Source organism: Oscarella lobularis, chromosome 1 (genome assembly GCF_947507565.1).
Source record: "Oscarella lobularis chromosome 1, ooOscLobu1.1, whole genome shotgun sequence".
Classification (NCBI taxonomy): domain Eukaryota; kingdom Metazoa; phylum Porifera; class Homoscleromorpha; order Homosclerophorida; family Oscarellidae; genus Oscarella; species Oscarella lobularis.
The window spans coordinates 1,979,793-1,998,037 of record NC_089175.1 but is presented as its reverse complement, the minus strand read 5'-3'; the positions used below and the strand labels follow the sequence as shown (position 1 = coordinate 1,998,037).

At 47.6% G+C, this 18,245-nt stretch overlaps 7 protein-coding genes and 3 long non-coding RNA genes across 11 annotated transcripts; 5 read left to right on the top strand and 5 right to left on the bottom strand.

Annotated features, from left to right (window-relative positions):
- The first annotated feature begins 9 nt into the window (after positions 1-9).
- On the top strand, positions 10-1,322 carry LOC136198688 (splicing factor U2AF 35 kDa subunit-like). The gene is made up of 9 exons (XM_065988700.1): positions 10-74; positions 160-247; positions 298-361; positions 410-462; positions 511-609; positions 666-726; positions 785-827; positions 875-967; positions 1,026-1,322. The coding sequence occupies exons 1-9, from the start codon at positions 31-33 to the stop codon at positions 1,216-1,218; spliced, it is 738 nt and encodes a 245-aa protein (XP_065844772.1). The 5' UTR covers positions 10-30; the 3' UTR covers positions 1,219-1,322.
- LOC136198704 (uncharacterized) lies at positions 728-3,622 on the bottom strand. The gene is made up of 4 exons (XR_010672849.1): positions 2,687-3,622; positions 2,555-2,637; positions 2,252-2,504; positions 728-2,204 (listed from the first exon to the last, which is right to left on the bottom strand). It is a non-coding gene; the product is annotated as an uncharacterized lncRNA (long non-coding RNA).
- Positions 1,572-5,042, top strand: LOC136198638 (AMP deaminase 2-like). The gene is made up of 15 exons (XM_065988648.1): positions 1,572-1,954; positions 2,027-2,192; positions 2,243-2,462; positions 2,524-2,653; positions 2,706-2,837; positions 2,903-2,965; positions 3,022-3,076; positions 3,124-3,200; positions 3,257-3,420; positions 3,488-3,617; positions 3,877-4,040; positions 4,104-4,224; positions 4,277-4,450; positions 4,495-4,605; positions 4,732-5,042. Exons 1-15 carry the CDS (start codon positions 1,616-1,618, stop codon positions 4,903-4,905), a joined length of 2,220 nt encoding a protein of 739 aa, XP_065844720.1. The 5' UTR covers positions 1,572-1,615; the 3' UTR covers positions 4,906-5,042.
- On the bottom strand, positions 3,686-4,214 carry LOC136198697 (uncharacterized). Its single transcript, XR_010672843.1, has 3 exons — positions 4,033-4,214; positions 3,849-3,980; positions 3,686-3,787 (listed from the first exon to the last, which is right to left on the bottom strand). It is a non-coding gene; the product is annotated as an uncharacterized lncRNA (long non-coding RNA).
- LOC136198669 (protein capicua homolog) lies at positions 4,903-6,630 on the bottom strand. Its single transcript, XM_065988676.1, has 2 exons — positions 6,490-6,630; positions 4,903-6,156 (listed from the first exon to the last, which is right to left on the bottom strand). Exon 2 carries the CDS (start codon positions 6,149-6,151, stop codon positions 5,102-5,104), a length of 1,050 nt encoding a protein of 349 aa, XP_065844748.1. The 5' UTR covers positions 6,152-6,156; positions 6,490-6,630; the 3' UTR covers positions 4,903-5,101.
- Positions 6,631-6,718: 88 nt separating this feature from the next.
- LOC136198620 (beta-secretase 2-like) lies at positions 6,719-11,283 on the bottom strand. 2 transcript variants are annotated; one of them, XM_065988629.1, is made up of 21 exons: positions 11,105-11,283; positions 10,968-11,050; positions 10,701-10,911; positions 10,526-10,642; positions 10,339-10,473; positions 10,185-10,283; positions 9,977-10,126; positions 9,835-9,910; positions 9,674-9,775; positions 9,557-9,598; positions 8,929-9,017; positions 8,788-8,876; positions 8,503-8,728; positions 8,298-8,429; positions 8,106-8,240; positions 7,897-7,995; positions 7,683-7,847; positions 7,507-7,585; positions 7,302-7,394; positions 7,047-7,100; positions 6,719-6,997 (listed from the first exon to the last, which is right to left on the bottom strand). In XM_065988629.1, exons 1-21 carry the CDS (start codon positions 11,243-11,245, stop codon positions 6,786-6,788), a joined length of 2,529 nt encoding a protein of 842 aa, XP_065844701.1. In that variant the 5' UTR covers positions 11,246-11,283; the 3' UTR covers positions 6,719-6,785. The 2 variants fall into 2 exon arrangements, with proteins under 2 accessions (XP_065844701.1, XP_065844709.1); XM_065988637.1 differs by lacking the exons at positions 8,106-8,240; positions 8,298-8,429.
- Positions 6,734-10,235, top strand: LOC136198711 (uncharacterized). The gene is made up of 2 exons (XR_010672850.1): positions 6,734-9,869; positions 9,920-10,235. It is a non-coding gene; the product is annotated as an uncharacterized lncRNA (long non-coding RNA).
- Positions 10,900-13,220, top strand: LOC136198658 (TNF receptor-associated factor 6-like). Its single transcript, XM_065988665.1, has 7 exons — positions 10,900-11,663; positions 11,740-11,791; positions 11,848-11,952; positions 12,008-12,166; positions 12,218-12,289; positions 12,339-12,416; positions 12,474-13,220. The coding sequence occupies exons 1-7, from the start codon at positions 11,443-11,445 to the stop codon at positions 12,957-12,959; spliced, it is 1,173 nt and encodes a 390-aa protein (XP_065844737.1). The 5' UTR covers positions 10,900-11,442; the 3' UTR covers positions 12,960-13,220.
- Positions 13,136-14,896, bottom strand: LOC136198678 (tubulin-specific chaperone C-like). Its single transcript, XM_065988688.1, has 10 exons — positions 14,891-14,896; positions 14,700-14,838; positions 14,493-14,647; positions 14,293-14,434; positions 14,217-14,231; positions 14,085-14,158; positions 13,920-14,029; positions 13,583-13,661; positions 13,392-13,523; positions 13,136-13,344 (listed from the first exon to the last, which is right to left on the bottom strand). Exons 1-10 carry the CDS (start codon positions 14,894-14,896, stop codon positions 13,210-13,212), a joined length of 987 nt encoding a protein of 328 aa, XP_065844760.1. The 3' UTR covers positions 13,136-13,209.
- A 731-nt stretch (positions 14,897-15,627) lies between these two features.
- On the top strand, positions 15,628-18,178 carry LOC136188498 (NF-kappa-B inhibitor epsilon-like). Its single transcript, XM_065976238.1, has 7 exons — positions 15,628-15,990; positions 16,358-17,084; positions 17,141-17,249; positions 17,310-17,511; positions 17,576-17,664; positions 17,719-17,964; positions 18,024-18,178. The coding sequence occupies exons 1-7, from the start codon at positions 15,759-15,761 to the stop codon at positions 18,063-18,065; spliced, it is 1,647 nt and encodes a 548-aa protein (XP_065832310.1). The 5' UTR covers positions 15,628-15,758; the 3' UTR covers positions 18,066-18,178.
- Positions 18,179-18,245: the final 67 nt, after the last annotated feature.

The window sequence follows — 18,245 nt, the reverse complement described above, 5'->3', positions numbered from 1 at the left end:
GGGTACAGCATCGTGCATACGGGTGTCGTCATGGCCGAATATTTGGCTTCGATTTTCGGCACCGAGAAAGACAAGTAGGTTCTGAAAAGTGTGCCGAACGACTTCGCGCACTAAGCCTCGTCCATTCGATACGGATTCATAAAATCGAGGCCCCTTTAGGGTCAACTGCTCGTTCTACTTCAAAATCGGCGCCTGTCGCCACGGCGACCGATGCAGTCGCATTCACAACAAACCGACATTCAGTCAAGTACGTTCGATCTCTCGTAGAGTAGCTACAAACGACATACGGGTTCGCAGACGATTGTGATGCCGAATTTGTATCAAAATCCGCGAAACGCTACGACAATGGACCCGTCACTAAGTTAGAAAACCGAAATATAGAGAAATAACTACTTATAGAGAGTTCTAGCGTGTAGTATGTCGGACGCAGAGCTCCAAGAACATTATGACAATTTTTTCGAGGTGACGTCATAGAAATGATATCAGGGAAAGGTGTCTATATTCTTGTAGGACGTTTTTCTCGAGTTGGACGAGAAGTACGGATCGATTGAAGAAATGAATGTTTGCGATAATCTCGGAGATCATCTGACTGGAAACGTCTACGTCAAAGTAATAAAAATAATGACTATTATTTATTTATATTTGGGGGTGATACTGCGGATTAGTTTCGACATGAAGAAGACGCCGAAAAGGCGGTCACTGAATTGAATAACAGATGGTTTGGAGGTACGAGAGAGAGAGAAAAGACTATTGATATTTAGACCTGATTTTAAAAAAATATTAGGCAGGCCCATACATGCCGAACTATCACCAGTGACTGACTTTAGGTGGGAGCGAAATTACTAGTATCATTTATCTCCAACTTTGATTTTAGAGAGGCTTGCTGTCGTCAATACGAAATGGGAGAATGCACTCGAGGTGGATTCTGCAATTTCATGCATTTGAAGCCAGTGACGAAAGATCTCGAGTACGTTGGTTGCACCTGTGATCGACACATTCACTTTTCCGATAATATGATTTCACAGAAAAAAATTATTTGGGAATCGGCCGCCGCGTTGGGGACGTCGTCGCGGCGGCGGCGGCGGCGGCGGCGGCGGCGGTGGACGCGGTGGCGGCGGCGGAGGTCCGGGCGGCGGCCCGGACGGTGGCGAAGGCAATCGATCGCGCTCTCCTATTAGGAGAAACGAATGGGGAGACAAGACGTATGGTAACTATTGAGAATTGAAAGACGAGGGCGGAGAGCTTGGCAGAATATTTGCGCGCGGGGTTCTACTAGTCGTTGTTTGTTATCCCTAAGAGAAAATAGACACGTGACGGACTGATTGTACGTTGTGTTTGCTGTAGAGAACGGGCGCGCCCGACGCGTGGCACGCTAGTTCAAAAACGATTACGCTCTTCAATTCTTCCGGCGTTTCTAATTCGCTGGGCGTTGGCCGATGTAGCGCTGACGTTTTCCTTTGTCACAACAATGGCGACTGGGAGTCCTATAATCTCATTACGGCGCAGTTCTAAACAATAGGAAACGCATTGCATGTGCATTCGCAAGTCGCGAAGTGACGTAAATAGTGACGTCATTAGCGGCAAAGACATCGAAGAGCGTGCAGCAGAGTGAGAGATGGCCGAGTCCCTGCCATCCCCGTTGCGCGTAAATCCGCCGCCGACGTCGCGAGCACTTAGCCCGTCGAGGTTTGCCTCGCCGACGGCGAAGGATTCGTCGCGCTACGACGCGAGCGTCGTCGTCGACGAACAAATGGCATACGAACCGGACGCGGTGATCGGTCGCGTCGTCGTTCCGGAGCCGACGCTCGTCGGATCGTTGTCGCTGACGGGCGACGAGAAGGGGCGCGAAGGGACGCCGATGGACGAATTTCGCGCACGAAAGGGGACGGGCCAGTTCGATATGAGTTCAGTTCCTTACGATCGGGTTCGCGTTGTGAGCGACAACGATACTCACGTGAGGATTTTGTGTCTTTTTCGCATTTGGAGGTGTGGTGACAGTGGGCGTGGCGGGGTACGTTCTTTATAGGAGGCGTTTGACGGGGAGTTGTGCGAGGACTTGGTTGCCGCTTTGAGGATGCGGGAGAAGTACATGAAGTGGAGTCTTCAGGACTTCTGTCCGTTGAGCACGAAGGAGTTGCACAACGGAGAAAAAGAAATTGAAATTGTGAAGAAGTTCGAGCCAGATTACGATGGTGATTGTACACCTAAATAATAAATAAATAAATAAATGATTTTATTAAAGGAAAGACACCTTCTCCTTCTGCTCCCTATGATCCGTGGAATCCGCCTCGTCGCGGCAGCTGTGGCTATCGCGTCTCCATGAAACAAGGCGTCGTTCACGTTTTTGAAAACGAGGACGATCTGCTCAATGAGAGACCGTGGTCCGGAACGCCGGCCTTTTCTCTGAGTGAATTTTCATCCGACATGGAATTTCTTCTTCATATGTCCGTAAAAGGGCCCCTGTGAGAGAAAGCGAAAACTATTGGCCTTTGTTGTGACTTGTTCTAAAATTATTCATTTTAGGAAATCGTTTTGTTTTCAAAGACTCAGCTACCTCGAGTCGAAGTATAGCCTGCATCGAATATTGAACGAGCACAAGGAACTGCAGGAACAGAAGACCGTGCCTCATAGAGATTTCTACAACGTTAGAAAGGTCAGTCTCATAAAGACGTACAACAGTACATACGTGTATGGATGATCTTTAGGTTGATACGCACGTCCACGCCTCCTCTTGCATGAACCAGAAACATCTCCTACGATTCATCAAGAAGAAAATAAAAGTGGACGGCGACAAGATAGTGCTTCTTAGAGATGGCAAAGAGCTGACCCTCAGAGAGGTAGGTATCCATGGATCAATAAGCAGCTTAATTAATATTATTGATTCTTTCTATTTTCTATTAAGGTGTTTAACACTCTTGGCCTTAGCGCTTACGAATTGAATGTCGACTCGTTGGACGTCCACGCTGTATGATTGATTACCCGGAAAAATTCTCCTTTTAGGCGTAAGAGAGTTTTTGCTAGGATCGTAGCACTTTTCATCGATTTGACAAATTCAATTTGAAGTACAATCCAATAGGTAGACAATAGATCTACTGTATATCATTTGTGGAGTACCTGTGATAGGTGAAAGCCGCCTTAGAGAAATCTTTCTCAAGACAGCCAATCGCATTGATGGCCGTTACTTTGGTGAACTTCTAATGGTATAGAAAAATCTCGTTGGTAGGCTACTTGATGAACGTTTCCCCCCCGTTCTTAGGAAGTGGCGTCGGATTTGGAAGAGAGCAAATATCAGAAGGCCGAACTTCGTATTTCCGTATACGGTCGTTCGCGTGACGAGTGGGACCGCTTGGGCTCGTGGGCGGCGAAGAATAAGGTCTATTCCGATCACGTTCGCTGGCTCATTCAAGTGCCGCGACTCTAGTGCGTAAAAGGATATTTTCCGAAAACGAAACTGATACCGTAACGTCGATTTTTTTCCTCATTCCAGCAACGTGTATAGGGGTGGGAAAAACGGCTTCGGCTGTTTTCAGGAGATGCTGGAGAATCTCTTTCTGCCGCTTTTTGAGGCGACAATTGACCCGGAAAGCCACAAGGATCTGCACGCTTTCCTTCAGCAGGTAAAACCGATAGGAAGTCTAGAGCAGGAAAGTATTCCATCGAACCCCCCCCCCCCCCCCCCCCCCCGCTTTCCTTATTCATACTCTTCATACCTTAGAAAATCCCCCCTACGAAGTCTCGCGCTGGCTTCGCACTTAACTCCGCCTTTGGCGCAATTTGTAGAGACACCCTATTGATTTGTTTTACACACATTAGAGAAAGCGCGTCTGCGAGTTCCGCTTTTACTGTACCTTTTTTTCCTCCTTTCTATTCTCGAAGGTGATCGGTTTGGATAGCGTCGACGACGAAAGCAAACCGGAACCGAACGCATTCCAAGAGGAAACCCCAACGCCGGACCAGTGGACATCCACGGCGAATCCTCCCTACGCGTACTATCTCTACTACATGTACGCCAATATGGCAACGCTGAATCACTTGAGGAAGTAAGAGTTTCGCTAGCCTGGGGGGAGCCCTTCGGGTGATTTCGTCTCCGTTTACGCGCGAAGGGAGAGGAATCTCAATACGTTTGTTTTTCGTCCGCATTGCGGCGAAGCGGGCCACGCTCATCATCTCGTACCCGCGTTCATGCTCGCCCAGAACATCTCGCACGGTCTGCTGCTCCGAAAAGTGAGAAATTGCGTCATGCGCGCGCATTGGGGGGCTAAATTGAATTTGCTAGACACCTGCTATGCAGTACCTCTATTATCTCGCCCAAGTCGGCGTCGCCATGTCGCCGCTGAGTAATAACCTTCTTTTCTTGGATATTCATCGCAATCCCTTGCCGCAATTTCTCAGTCGCGGTCTCCACATATCCATATCGACCGACGATCCTTTGCAGTTTCATTTTACGAAGGTATGCTAATGAATAGGGATATCCTCGTTTGATCTTTTCCTAAGGAACCGCTTATGGAAGAGTACAGTATAGCCGCTCAAGTGTGGAAACTAAGCCCCTGCGACATGTGCGAACTCGCGAGAAACAGCGTTCTCATGTCCGGCTTCGAGCACCTGGTAAGATCTTATTACACTGGGAAATATTTCGAATCGGTCACGCCCTTTCCCACGCCATTCACACAATAGACAAATCCTTCCCACGCCGCTAATGTCTCAGTGTCGATTTTCCCCCCTCCGGTTTAGGTAAAACAGTACTGGTTGGGAAACGATTACAATCTAGACGGTCCCAAGGGAAACGAAGTCGCCAAAACGAACGTTCCCGATATTCGCGTGACGTATCGACACGAAACGCTTCGCGACGAACTCGAATTCATCTGCCGCGCCGCCGCCTCCCTTCGTCGCGATCGAAACGAATAGGAAAGAAAAGGAAACGAATTGTTATAATAAATGAATAGACAGAAACTTCGCGCTATACTAAAAAAAGGATTTCGAATGAACCATTACGTACGGCACTATACAGCCTTTGAAAACGAATAAACTATAGTATAGTCATACGCGACGTCTTTCTCTTCCGTAAAGCTTGCCTAAGACCCTAAAGGAACTACAAGAGCGTTCAGTCAGCGCTACCGGCTTCCGGGTTTGTCAGTCGCCTTTTGAAACAGTGAGGAACAAAGAAGGCCGGTGGCGGTGGGAAAAAAAAGGTGGGATGGTACGCAGGATAAGCGATACGCGTTCCCGCCGGCGTATCAGGCGGTGTCATCGACAGCGGAGTTGGCGCGGGAATAAGCGGCGGTGGAAGACCGGGATACTTCAAAAGATTCGCATGGGACTGTGTGGATGGGGGCGGGGGAGAATTCCGCAGCGATAAAAGAATCGCCGCCGCCGCCGTCGATTCCGTCTCTTCGTCGACGCTCGCGACGCTCGCGACGGTCGCCCGCGGCGATTCGACGCTCGTGTGATCGTCGTCGCGACGCACGTGACCGGCAACGATCGCGCTCGACTGCTGAAGATGCCGCGAACAGAGCCCACGTCTTTGCGACTCTTTCATGCAGCCGGGCTGCGCGCAGAGACGACGCCACTGTTTACCGTTGAACTTCTTGATTCCGCCCGTCGCCGTCACGACGAGTTCGCCTTTCTTGTAGCGTTTCGGCGGGCTCTTCGGTTTGGAGCGCAAAGCGGCTTCTTCGTCATTGGACGGTGAGCTGACTGACTTTTGATCGGCCCCGCCCTGACGCATCCACGACCAAGGGCTGATCGCCGCTTTGACGCTCTCGCGCTTGAGCCATTGTCTCGTTCCGTCGGCGTATTCGACTTGCACGGCGAGCGGTTTGTATCGCTTGTCGACGATCGTGCCTGGAACGTAGGAGGGGCTATCGCCTTCCTCTGTCTCGCACTCGTACGTGTCGACGGGCGGGTACGGTGCGAAAACCGGCGAACTTATGGTCAAATGCTTCGCATTCGGTACGAAGTCGAGAACGACGTTGGGAACGTCGGGCTTGGAAAATTCTTCGACGACTTGAACGATGAGTTTCGCGCCGTTTTCGTTCGTCGTTTCGAGGCGAACGCGTCCGTCCGGCTGGAGCGCGACGAGCTTCATGCGACGGTAGAATCCGCTCGACTCGTGATCGACGATCACCGAGGCCGTGGGCAACAGTTTCGACATCGTTTCTACGCGTTACGACAGATTATGCGACCATCGTGAACACGTGGGTGTGGTGGGATACTCCTACGCGCGGGGACAGGACCCCGCTTGCTCACGCGCTGGTTCTAGGTCCCCGAAATGCTTTCGCGTGACGTGGCGTTGCATAATCCACGCGTAGCACGTACGAAGCGATCGCGATCGTAGCGGAACGTGATTGCAACGCCGATGCGTTCTGCTCGCGATTGTTCGGGCCCTGGGCATGTTCGAGCGCGTCGCGTGTTCGCGGAAGGCGGTGCTTCGATCGGTTGTCGTGCGAAGCGAAGCCAGGTTCCAGGCCGATCCCAGCTGCTTGGGCTTACCAAGGTTTCGCTTCGTTCTCGAACGCTTCAACTGAGTTCACACGGTCTGGATCGAGAGTCGACTCAGTCGAGAAATGACGAACTGTTCGGTAGTACGGGCACATATATGGATGTGATGATGTCGGCATTACTCACACCCTGCTCTGATTGGCTACGGGTTGGTCACAAGCCCGAACCTGCACCTAGGGAAATCCCCATTCAATTATAGGGGCGTTACTCACTTTCAACCTCACGGACAAGGAGGACACCCTTTTAATATTCGTAAACAAAACACACGCACACAATGCGTGCAAAAATCAACTGCTATCAGTCGAAATTGCTGTCGAGTCGTTCAATTCGCGATAAGCGCTTCCGGATACGGTTCGTCGTCGCCGTCGTTGTATACGTCCCATCGCGCAAACGATTGCTATAGCAACGATCGCGACGCCGATGATGGCAGCCGAAACGTAGATCACAACTAAGCTTGCCGACGTCACCGAATGGCTGTCGTATCGGCAGTCTTTTGCATCTGGAAAGAACGAGTTAGACCAACCCGGATGTGGTTCTCGCTCTCCTACCTTGCCGTGTGAACGGGCCGGCAACGGTTGGCTTCTCGAAACTAGAGTCCCGAACTAAATTGGAAGAAGGGGAGGAGTTAGTTGGGATCGACGAGGAGGGGGAGGAGGAGGAATGTGCACGAGCGCGGAGTCCTTTCGGTTCGGAAGTCGCACGGTGGGAGAGCCGGATTGTGCCAGCGCCAAGCGCAACCGCGTAGGAAGCGGACGTCTCGTCAAAAACAACGCGGGGGAGATCGCGAGAAAACGACGGCTTACTTTCGCACGTCGACGTCGCAAAGCCGACGCGCTCGTTTTCGCGATCGAAAACGACGTAGTAGCCTTCCATGACGACGGCGCCGAGAACGGTTCCTAAGAGAGAGAGAAAACGATTCGATTGCCCCTCTTCCATACTTCGTAGAATAGCTGCTCTCCATTAGGAAGAAGAACAAACGAACGCATGCATATTTTCCCCCCAGCTGACCGGACGTTGATGGCAGTATGCTAAACTTGTAACAATCCCTTTCGTCGTCCTCCACGCTACGATAGGCCTGCAGGTACATCTAAGAGGACAAATGGCCCATTAGCGACGGCAAAGATCTCGTTACGCGTCGACTATCCATGGGAAAAAAAGGCGTGGAACCCTTTAGGGGTGATTACCTGCGGTAGGACAGTGAGACGAAAATATTTGTCTCCGTTGTCGCCCTCGCTAGACAAAAAGTCGAGCGTTACCGTGGGAAATCGATCGAATTCGGGACGATCCGGATTCCAACAGTAGAGCGTTCGACCGCCCTGCCAAAACGACGACGACGAGTTGATGAGCGTCTGAAGAGAAAAACGTTGAGACGTTCGTTGATTTAGTCAAGGGGGCGACCGTTTTCGTTTTGATAAGATCGACGACTTTCCCGTGAACGAGCGTGGGGAGACGAAGCGTCGTCGTGCCGCTGTCGACGATCGTACGATCGTTATTCAACTAAACAAACGATTTCCTGCTAGATCGCGCACGTATGCAAAGGAAAAAAAGGGGCTCTTTGTGGGGTCCATAGAGGCGGTTTATCTATTCTTGAATATATAGTACAGTACCTCGGTGCAATCGACGTCGACGTCGTCGTTATCGACGCGCATTCCCGTGAGAACGACGTCGTAGTACCACGCTCTTTTCAACGGCGTATAGTGAATGGAACCGCGATGCAAATCGGGGTCAATACCGCTAAAGACCTTAACACGATAACGGAGCGTTTTAAAACGAAAAGGATCTTAGGTTCTCATACTAACCATCGTTCCCCCTACGCTAACGTCGAGATGCGTTCCCTTATCGACGGTTCCGCACAATTGCATGGAGAAAACGTTCGCCACGCGTTTCGCGTCGACGAGCGTGTCGAAAACGGGCGTAACGGAATCGTCCGGCTACGCGTACACATACAAAAACCGAAAGGTCATCGCATCCCCCTTTCTCTCTCTCTGCCCCTATCTATTATACCTTAGCTAATGATTTATATGCGAGACCGAGGAGACCTTGCATGGGAAGATCTTTGAAGAGTTTCTCCGATTTCGCGATCGTTGCGAGACGAACGCGAATTGGCGACGACACGTTCGACGATAGGGCATCCGGCGACGTGATGACGTCGGTGGCGAGCGTGCCGCGCCAAGAACCGCCCGTGTAATCGACGCCGACCGATTTGCGGAGATTTTCGTACGTCGACGAACTGGAATAGAAACTCCGGTTAGCGAAACTAGCTTTAATTCATGTTATTTCCGTTCTTACTCTTCGATGTGAAAGTAGGATGTCACCTGTTCCACGGGGGCGGCGGCGACGGCGAAATTGCTGCTACCCGTGTCGAGAAGAATTTTGAACTAGATGATCCAAATATTTTTTTTCCAGAAAAGCAATGAATTCATTTTCTACCCATTGTTTTGGCGTTCCGATTGAGACGTTGAGCGTGTAGCCCGTGCCCGGTTCGCCGCGGAGGTTTTGGTATGCGCAATTGTGAGGAACTGTCGAAACGATTCATTGAAAGTGGGAAGGAACGCATGCATGAATTATACACGACGGACTACCACCCGAGTCCCCCCGGCCCTTCATGAATTTTTCGCGCGAAGGGTATGATTCGTTTAGCCTAAACGATTCGTCCTCCTACTCCTCCTCCTTTCGGCTTCCTCGTCTTGTGTAAGAGGCTAGGAAGTTTTGAGGCTTTAGGGCAAACGAGGAAGCCGTCCAGGAACACGGAAACTATGGTGTCAGGGAAACGAACTAGTCCCTATCGTAAGAATCCCGACTATGCACTGCGAAAGAGGAAAAGGAAACTAAGGAAAAGGAAGTCTCGAGGAGGAAGCAAAAAGATAAATACGGTCTGGTCTGTAAGCATCTCCGGTAGACGCTCATTTCTAAAGAGGTGCAAAGGTCGGGTTTGTACAAAATCCGGTGTACACACGCAGTCCGTGGTGGATGGCGTGATCTCATTAATTAAGCAAGGATTCCATTGGAATTCTTACTTTGCATATACGAAGTCCCCCGCTGACATTCTCCCACTTACCTCGCGAGACGGGAGCGTCGACTCTCGAAGACAGTTGAGACGCTGCATCCGCGGAAGGAAAAAGAAAAAGATGAGTTGGCGTTTTTAAAAATAGCGATTATTTCCTGTTATTCCAACCTTTTTCTCCTTCGCACGTCGCCTTGGCGAAGCCGATTCTTTTATTAGCTCGATCAAAAGCGACGTAGAATCCGTCCAAAGCGGCCAATCCCAAAATAGATCCTTTATGTAATCATAACCATAACCTATTTCCTCTCATTCTATTTTCGAAGCTCCTTTACCTGTATTAGAAACTCCGACGCCGAAACTATAACAGGTCCCATCCTTATTGTTCTTCGACTGGAATCGAAGATAGGTCTATATTAGGAGAAAACGTTCTATTACGGGGTCGCCCAGCGGATTTCTATTTTCTCGTCGTCCTACTTTGGGTCCGATGACCAGATTGAGTTCCTTATCGAGTCCCTGGCTCGAGAGAAGGCTAATTGATATATCAGGGAATGCGGAGAAGTCGAAGTTGGGGTCGCAGCGGAGTTGCGTGCCGAGACGCCAAAACGCTTCGGGGGCTAGGACATTCTGAGAGGAGGAGAACAATCAGCGTGAAATCTATTCATCTATAGATTTCTTTTCTTACCGAGTTAGCTTTGATCAAAGATACTAAAGAATTATAGACATTTTCCGGAAATAGCAGTTTATCCGTCCCAGTATCAACTATGGTATTTTTACTATTATACTATAGAAAGAGATGTATATAATTTCAATTTTTGAGCGTTACGTAGTAATATTACCTGTGAACAGGGAATGTTTAGGTCAACCCCGCCCACACGGATTCTCGTTATAATGACTTCGTAGTGCAATTCCCTCTTGATGGGGGTATAATAGATAGGTCCCACATAAAAACTAGAATTACTCCCCCCCAAAATCTAAAAAGCCACTCGTCTAATGAATATATGAATAAATAGTCGATTATCCTACTATTGATCCCACGAGATTCGAAGTGGCGTTGACACCGCATAGTCTTATAGAAAATTGATTTTGAAGTCCGCCCGATGACACCAAGACGTCAAAAAGAGGCGTTACGACGCCGATAGGCTATAACCACGCCCACGACACGTCAAGCGAAAATCGACTTTTTAGAAATTATTTTTACTTTCGCCAATCCGGAATAGGCTAATCCCAATATACCCGTCGCCGATTCGCTTACAACGCCCGGCAATGGGTCTTCGGTTACGAGAAACGATGCGTTCGCGACGAAATCGAGCGATTTCGTCGAAATGACGTCAGATCCGACGTGCCCTACGGCGGATCCGCTCATGTAGGCGATGATGGCGGGCTTGCGCGTGGAAACGTACGTCGACGATCTGCGAGAGTGCGTTTTTTCGGGGAATCGACGACTCTTGTTTCTAATTTGGGCTACTTGTTTGGCTGGAAGTGGTTCGTGCCTATTTTTGGCGTTCGGAGGACGAGATCGCCGCTTCCCGTGTCCAATATCACTCTTACCTGCGATTGGATAGGGTCATGAGATCGTTTGGGAAGGTTTCCTGGCTTTCTTGCCTTCTGTGGAGGTGTTCCAACGCTCAGAGTGATCGTGTATCCTTGGGTAGGAGTCCCCGAGAGGCTATCGACGTACGGAGATGATTTTGCCAATAAAGCAGTGCTGAGAGTAGCGACAAGAGAGAGAAAGAACCGTTCCATACTACCAATTTTTTTACGAATGCGTAGGTAACGCCTCTCCGTTGATATAAACGCAGAGAGAGATCAGAGAATGTTTTTTTACGGCTACAAAGAATGCTCTCGTATTTCGGCACGTGTTTTCTTGAAGACAAAGGACGACTGCGTGAAACCGCGGCAGCGCGGCTGCGAGGCTAAGTTGACCGTACCCGAGCAAAGATATGAACGCTAAGAAAGCCGTGACGACGTTATCACCCCATTCCGAAACGGATGGGCCGACTATCGTCGATCCAAAAGGGCACCCAAAACACATCTTTGTGACCGAGGATGTCATTCAAGACCGACTTCTTTGTTGCCACTGCACACTTGTGCTCAAGGACCCTTTTCAAGCCGAAGTTTGTGGTCACTCGTTTTGTGGAGCCTGCATTGACTTTCTGCTGTGGTAAGTGCCGTGACGCCTTTATTATTTATTTATTTATTTATTTATTTATTTATTTATTTGTTGTTTTGAACTGTAGGCAAGGAAACGACAAATTTCAATGCCCCAAAGACAGAATGACAATTGAAAAGGTTTGTGCCGCCGAATCAGTTTAGTGCCGTATCTAAAAACTTGATATTCAATTTAGAAATTTAGAGATAAAAAAGTCAACGACGAAATTATGTTAATGAAGATTTGTTGCACGGAGAAAAACAATGGATGTCCCGAGACATTTCCACTAAAGGATTTAGAGGTATCTTAGTTCTGCTTATTATCCAGTACCATGACTAAACTATGAGTCTGCGCAGAACCACCGCAAAGTATGCGATTTCGCTGAGGTCCATTGTCCTGATTGCACTAAAGTGTTGCGCCGCAACGTCTTGCCCAATCACAAAAAAACCACCTGTCCAAAACGGACAGTCACCTGCAAACACTGTGAGAATGAAATGAAATATGAGGAACTGAACGTACGGTAACCCAGTGACTAATTTGCAAACAATCACGGATTGTAATTACAGAAGCACAACAAAAAGTGCAAGTATTTTCCAGTACCTTGCGATTTGTGCAGAAATACAATAAAGCGATGCGAGGTACATGTGGCTACCTAATGAACAGAATAGTCTAAGACTTGATAAATAGATAGAGGAACACAAGAAGGACACATGTCCCGAAGAAAAGGTACAGTGCCCTTACTGGGAAGTTGGCTGCCGTTTTGAGGTATGACATAGAGTTAAAACGATTTCATTGTTCCAGTTTAGAGTTGTCTTTTTTTAGCGCGAGCGAAAACATTTGCAGGCCCACATTAAGGAAGATGCCAATGAGTATGAGCACATGAAGAAAACAATTAACGTCGTTACAGATCAAAGGAAACTATTAGAACAAGTTAGAACTGGCACACCCAAACAAATAGCAAGTGAAGCAGAAAAGTGCGCTGAGAAAAGAGAAAAGGACAAGAAGGAACTGTCTCGTCGTCTTGTTGCCGAAGCAAAAAAGTCTGATGATGCCATAAAAGAGATCAAAAGAGAGCTGGAGGCAAAAAGAAAAAGAGAGCAAGAACTTCAAAACAAAGTGCAGAGGCTTGAAGCAGAATTCGAAAAAGCTAACAAACAGCACGAAGAAGAAATGGAAAAGCAGCGCCAACAACAACAACAACAGATGAATGATTTGAGACAGAATCTTATTATTTTTGTTCTCGCTTGTGTGGTGTTTGTGGTGTTTGTTGTTATTCCATTCTGTTTCTTCTTCTTCCGGAAAGGCTAAAAGTGGCCTTTGCACGTGGCTACTGCAGAACAGTGGGCTAATCAGTCGCAATCCCGCCTTTTCCCTTTTTTTGTGGTGCTAGTTGTTTGTGCGCAGTTTGTTGTTGAACGTAAGTGCTGATTTTTGTGTAATAATTGTTCACTTGCCGGTAATTTGGTTCAGAGGAATCTAGGGCAATGGAGCTTTTATTAGATGCATATGTAGGCTACTTTGACCGTCCAGCTATTGGTAGACGTTACGTTGATTTTATTTACAGTTTAATGGTTTTTTTGTCTTGAGAAACGATATACCAGTTTGGAGATCGTTCGCTTGAGCTAAGCCAATTGAAGTCGTCAACGCAGTCCCAGTGATTCCCCTCGCTGTTCAGAGACGGTAATCCACACTCCTAAGGCAACGTGATACAGACAACAGATCGTCTAATCCGAAACGTACCTGGAAATGCCTCTCTATCCCGCTGTAATCCCAGTTATAGGGAGCGAAGCCAACCTGACTGCAATCCTCGATAATTGCCCGACTTGATACGTGAATAAAAAATCGGCTATCGGTTGTAGTATGAATACGTAGCTAAAAAAAACAGAAAGACCTTCAAGGATCGAAGTAAAGGCTCCAGCTAATTTTCCAACCTGTTGACACGCCAAAACGAAGCTACACGCCGTGCAGTTGTCTAGAAAAACAGACGTGGCAACGGGACCGCTAAAAACTCTAAAATAGAAATCCCAATCACTATTAGCATACAAAAATGAGAGAAGCAACATCTGTGCCACAAAGCAAGTGTCTGATGCGTTTCCACTCTGGAAAACGCACACCATCAGACCCCTTCTTTGTTCATTGCGAGAGGAGAAATAGTTCCAAGTTTAAGCCAACATTGTGTTAAATTATGGGTCTGACGTCTCATCGATTTAACAGCCCAATATTTAAAATTGACATTCTACGCGCAATGAACTCCTCCTGTTCACTTACTTTGAATTCGATATGTGGTGCATGCGAATTGCCATTGGCGTTCCAAATATTTTCACCACGCATCCGTTTAGCTGAGACAAGTCCACTTCTTTGCCAGACACATCGTCTGCCTTAGACAAATTCGTGTCTAAAGTATTTCTCCTTTTCATCTGAAACTAAACCTACCTCTAATGTTAAAGTCTCTCCATCTCTATTATGAAATTTGAGTATTCGCGCATCATCGGAACCGAGTAAAATGACTAGAAAAGCGCGTGCTGAGCTACTAATTGCCCAAATGAGACTTCCGTCCTTTTTCACCTGAACATGCTGCTTCTACATTAATTAATTATATATTTATTTAAATTAGTCACTGTGGAGAAGATTGGCTTGCTACCTTCTTGGATCTCTTCCTTTTCTGTTTTCTCGTTCTCAACGGGTTTCTCTGCCTCTTTTTTTCTCGATTTGAAAGCAAATTTCTTCTTAGGCATTAGAACGTCCCTCTTTTCTCGAATGACTAAATCTAAGGCATCTAGTTGCTACAATAAATTAATTAAATTATATCAGAGGATTTTTCGTTTTAGAGTGATGTGGAACCGTTTGAGCCGTTTTGATGCCGAATTCGGGCAGAAACGACGCGGAATCAGAGAGGTGCTTTTTCAATTTTTGCATTGAAAGAGCTAATGCATCGAAATGGGCCAAGAGATCAGATTTCGATATTTCCAGCGATTTTTCCACGAGACGCTCGATTTCTGAATCAAAAACGCGTTTATCAACACCTGCTGTGAATGTCTAATTCGTTACCCTGCTTTTCGGTAGCGAATTCTTTGTTGAAAAGTTCGATGGCTCCTCGCGATTCGTTTTGAGTGATTCTTTCTTCTTTCTTGCGCTCCATTTCGGCTTTTCGTTGCTCGAGCCGCATTCTAAACTTCTCTGACCGATCCTGCAGTTACACAGTTATTGAAAAACGAGGCCAATACCAGAGTTTCGCCCACCGCCATTTTTCGGACAACGCACGCTAAGATTTGAATTATTTTTTAATTATTTCACCCAGAGATAGAGAACAACTCCAAGTTCATTGATTTATCATTCAGTAAAGAACCAAGTAAGCGAAACACAATTTTATAATGATAGTCTATGCTATGCTGAGTATGCTAAAAAAGTTTCATCAAATCATCAAAGTCTGTGCATCCAAATGCTGTCACTGGACCTATCGATAAACAATGCAATTCTGAGCTGCAGTAGCTTGATCAATTATTTGATCCACAATCAGTTGAAGTGACTAGAAATAAAAGAACACTGTAGAATAAGATTTGAAAGTGAGATTGATGATGGCATTAATTAATCAATCTTTTATTCAGTCTTAGCCATGTTTCTTTATCACTGGTGCTTGACTGTGTGTGCAAATCCAAGAGTGTTACAACACAGCTCAATTCCAGTGACATAAAAATGCCACTAAAATCTAATGTGCTATATTCTCACCGATAGATTCCAGATTTCTGCTTGAGAATGGTTTCACTACAGCGTCAATCGATTTTCTTCCATTGTTGACGTACATCCTCCGTAATTTCTCAAGTCGAATTTTTAGGAAGCCTCAGGTCGAGATCTAAGGTTATTAGACTCTTTCGGCTTCGCTTCTAGAGGAGAAGAAGCCTCAATCGCCTGCTAAATCGGAAAAAAACATTTTTTTCTGTCGTTCCCGGATACTCTAAGAATCATTCCCGTATCGACTCATTTCGGCGAACTTCGCGCGTGGGGGAAAGTCCCGAGTTTTGCTAGGCAGCGAAGGGAAAACACCTTCTCGGGGCTGCGACAGAGTTCGTCGTGTACTATCCGAAGTCTCGTCTCGTCTCCCTTTCCCTCATGTCGACGGAAAGCGAAACGAAAGCGGCGTCTCGCTATAATCCGGTGATGGCGCTCGATCGAAGCGGCGTGCCATTCGTCCACGCACCGCCGTTCGCGACGACGGACAAGGAGCGCGCTTCGCCGCCATCCGGCGAAGCGACTGCAAAACGTTCGGCGAACGAAATCCAGTCAACGGACGCGTCATCGCGCAAGAAACGACGACGAAAGAAAGCCCCGAAACCGGAAAAAGGTAGCGCGACCGAGGGAAAAAAAGCGCACGATCAGAAATAGAACGCGAGCGAGATAATAAGACGAGCCCATAAGCGCCAACTCGTGCACGAGAAACGATGCATGGAATCACCACTAATCGACGTCGTTTTCGCGATTCTCGGGTGAGAAGACTCCCAGCGAGTTAGCGCACGCTGCCCCGCCCACAACGAAAATCGACGACTCGCATCGCTAGAAGAGTCGAAAGTCGCTCGAGCTCGATTTGTTTTCGCGCCTCGGCCCTTTTTTTCTTCATGCATGCCTGTCTGTACCACGCACGATGACTCGTCCGTCGCGTCTGACCACGCCCTCTTCCGCTAATCTCACCCCTCCTGGTTTATTTAAATTAGATGACGTAGAATCGCCGCCGGTCATACGGGACTCGTCGCCGACGTCACCCACTGCCGTCGCACCGGCGTCGTTGCCGCAGTTGCGCTATCCGCCGGCGCCGACGGCACCCGTGCCGTATTTTTCGCCGTTGCTCATGGCTCGGCCGCAGTATCCGCCAGCCACGTTCATTCATCCCATGTACAATCCTTTTATTTCCGGCTATCGTTTGCCTTATGCGTTTCCACCCGTTTCTCCTCCCACTTTTGACCCTCGCGTACTTCCTTCGCCACCGCTACCTCCTCCGCCGATTCCTGTTCCCGTATCGGTTGCCCAGCAACCGCCATCGCAACCGCTCGTGTTGTCTCCGAATCCGAATTCTCGGACTCTCGGTCTGCCGGCTTCTCTCAATACGGCGAATGAGCGAGCAGCCGACTCGGGGTTTGTTAGCGATCAAACGAATCAGAGTTCACAAGGGAGCAGCAGGCAAGGTCCTCCAAAGGATGGGCCCTCGTCGAGTTCACAGCCAATGGAAGAATCCTCTCAAAGTCCTATACGCGAAGAAGAAGAAGAAGAAGAAGAACAAAAACAAAAACAAAAAGCAGGAGAAAACGAAAAGGAGAAATCCGAAGTTCCGATGACGTCAGAATCACAACCGGCGCCATCTGCTTCGTTTCTCGATGCAACGTCCTTGCTCTTTTCGGCGACGGAATGTCACTTGGCGACGTTACAAGACGAAGACGGAGACACGTGAGAGTCATTACATCCTAAATATGCTGTATAATGGAATTGGCTCTTTTCGAAAGGCCTCTTCATTTGGCCGTGGCTCAAGAGAACGCTCCTCTCGTATCGTACCTAGTATCTCTAATCAGTGGTGCGAAAATGAACCTAGACATTTATAATTATCTCAGACAGGTAATCGAATTGGACTAATAATTCCTAATTAATATGCTTATTTATTTTTTCTTTCTCAAGACTCCGCTTCATATTGCTGTTCTAACAAATCAACCTCAATTGGTTTTGATTCTTGTCAATGGCGGGGCGAATGCAAATCTCCCGGATCGACTCGGACGCACGTGCGTGCATCAGGCAATCATTATGGGAAATCTCGCTTCGCTGCAGGCAATTGCTCAGGCGAAAAATCCGCCTCCAGATTTAGAAATCAAAAATTTTGATGGCAAGAAATCGATTATTGATTAGTGGGGGTGAGGGAAAATTATTTGGGAATTTAATCCCCTTAGGATTTACTGCCCTTCACATTGGCACACGGTCTCCTAATTTACCCCTAGTCGAATTGCTCTTACGTCTCGGAGCCAATATAAATGCAAAGGTAATAAGTTATATGAACCCTATTTGTCAATACATATTTACATCTCTTCCCCAGGATGGGAAAAGTGGAATGACTCCCCTACATGTTGCCGTTGAGAGTGGTTCCACTGAAATGATACAGTTCTTGCTTCAAAACGGCGCCCTCACGAACGTCGCGAATGACGGCGGTTCGACGGCACTGCACATGGCTGTTGCCAATCATTCCGTCGATGTGGTCAGAATTCTGTTGGAGTCGGGTGCCAACGCGCGTGTTTCTAATGTTGAAGGATTCACACCTATTGATTTAGCGGCGTCGTCTACAGTAAGTGCATAAGTGAGCATTTGTTGGATTGGAAATTCCTCTCTCTGTCTTTGTTTCAGATCAAGCAATTGCTAAGGAGTGCTGATAAGAAAAAAGTTTAGTTGTTTCTGTTTCTTTTTTGGAGTTTCTTTTGTACATACAGTAAGCCTTTTATAATTTTTTGCCTGGTGCTGAAAGTACAACCAGTTTTTAAATGGGACACATGAAATAATGAGTTACGTTTGATCGTAGATGTCACTTTTCCGGATTCAAAATGCCTGAAAACAAGCGACGACAAGCTA

Coding starts and splice junctions, on each gene's coding strand:
- LOC136198669 (XM_065988676.1), bottom strand. CDS start 6,151: ATGTCGAAACTGTTGCCCACGGCCTCGGTGATCGTCGATCACGAGTCG.
- LOC136198688 (XM_065988700.1), top strand. CDS start 31: ATGGCCGAATATTTGGCTTCGATTTTCGGCACCGAGAAAGACAA. Junction 75..159: donor TTCGGCACCGAGAAAGACAA/GTAGGTTCTGAA, acceptor AGGCCCCTTTAG/GGTCAACTGCTCGTTCTACT. Junction 968..1,025: donor CCAGTGACGAAAGATCTCGA/GTACGTTGGTTG, acceptor ATGATTTCACAG/AAAAAAATTATTTGGGAATC.
- LOC136198678 (XM_065988688.1), bottom strand. Junction 14,648..14,699: donor ATTCGCTACCGAAAAGCAGG/GTAACGAATTAG, acceptor TTTTTGATTCAG/AAATCGAGCGTCTCGTGGAA. Junction 13,345..13,391: donor GGATAGAGAGGCATTTCCAG/GTACGTTTCGGA, acceptor ACGTTGCCTTAG/GAGTGTGGATTACCGTCTCT.
- LOC136188498 (XM_065976238.1), top strand. CDS start 15,759: ATGTCGACGGAAAGCGAAACGAAAGCGGCGTCTCGCTATAATCCGGTG. Junction 17,250..17,309: donor TTTATAATTATCTCAGACAG/GTAATCGAATTG, acceptor TTCTTTCTCAAG/ACTCCGCTTCATATTGCTGT. Junction 17,665..17,718: donor GAGCCAATATAAATGCAAAG/GTAATAAGTTAT, acceptor TCTCTTCCCCAG/GATGGGAAAAGTGGAATGAC.
- LOC136198620 (XM_065988629.1), bottom strand. CDS start 11,245: ATGGAACGGTTCTTTCTCTCTCTTGTCGCTACTCTCAGCACTGCTTTA. Junction 10,912..10,967: donor AACCACTTCCAGCCAAACAA/GTAGCCCAAATT, acceptor GCACTCTCGCAG/ATCGTCGACGTACGTTTCCA. Junction 6,998..7,046: donor CGGCCCGTTCACACGGCAAG/GTAGGAGAGCGA, acceptor CGTTCTTTCCAG/ATGCAAAAGACTGCCGATAC.
- LOC136198658 (XM_065988665.1), top strand. CDS start 11,443: ATGAACGCTAAGAAAGCCGTGACGACGTTATCACCCCATTCCGAAACG. Junction 12,290..12,338: donor ATACAATAAAGCGATGCGAG/GTACATGTGGCT, acceptor CTTGATAAATAG/ATAGAGGAACACAAGAAGGA. Junction 12,417..12,473: donor AAGTTGGCTGCCGTTTTGAG/GTATGACATAGA, acceptor GTCTTTTTTTAG/CGCGAGCGAAAACATTTGCA.
- LOC136198638 (XM_065988648.1), top strand. CDS start 1,616: ATGGCCGAGTCCCTGCCATCCCCGTTGCGCGTAAATCCGCCGCCGACG. Junction 1,955..2,026: donor TGAGCGACAACGATACTCAC/GTGAGGATTTTG, acceptor CGTTCTTTATAG/GAGGCGTTTGACGGGGAGTT. Junction 3,618..3,876: donor TGCACGCTTTCCTTCAGCAG/GTAAAACCGATA, acceptor CTATTCTCGAAG/GTGATCGGTTTGGATAGCGT.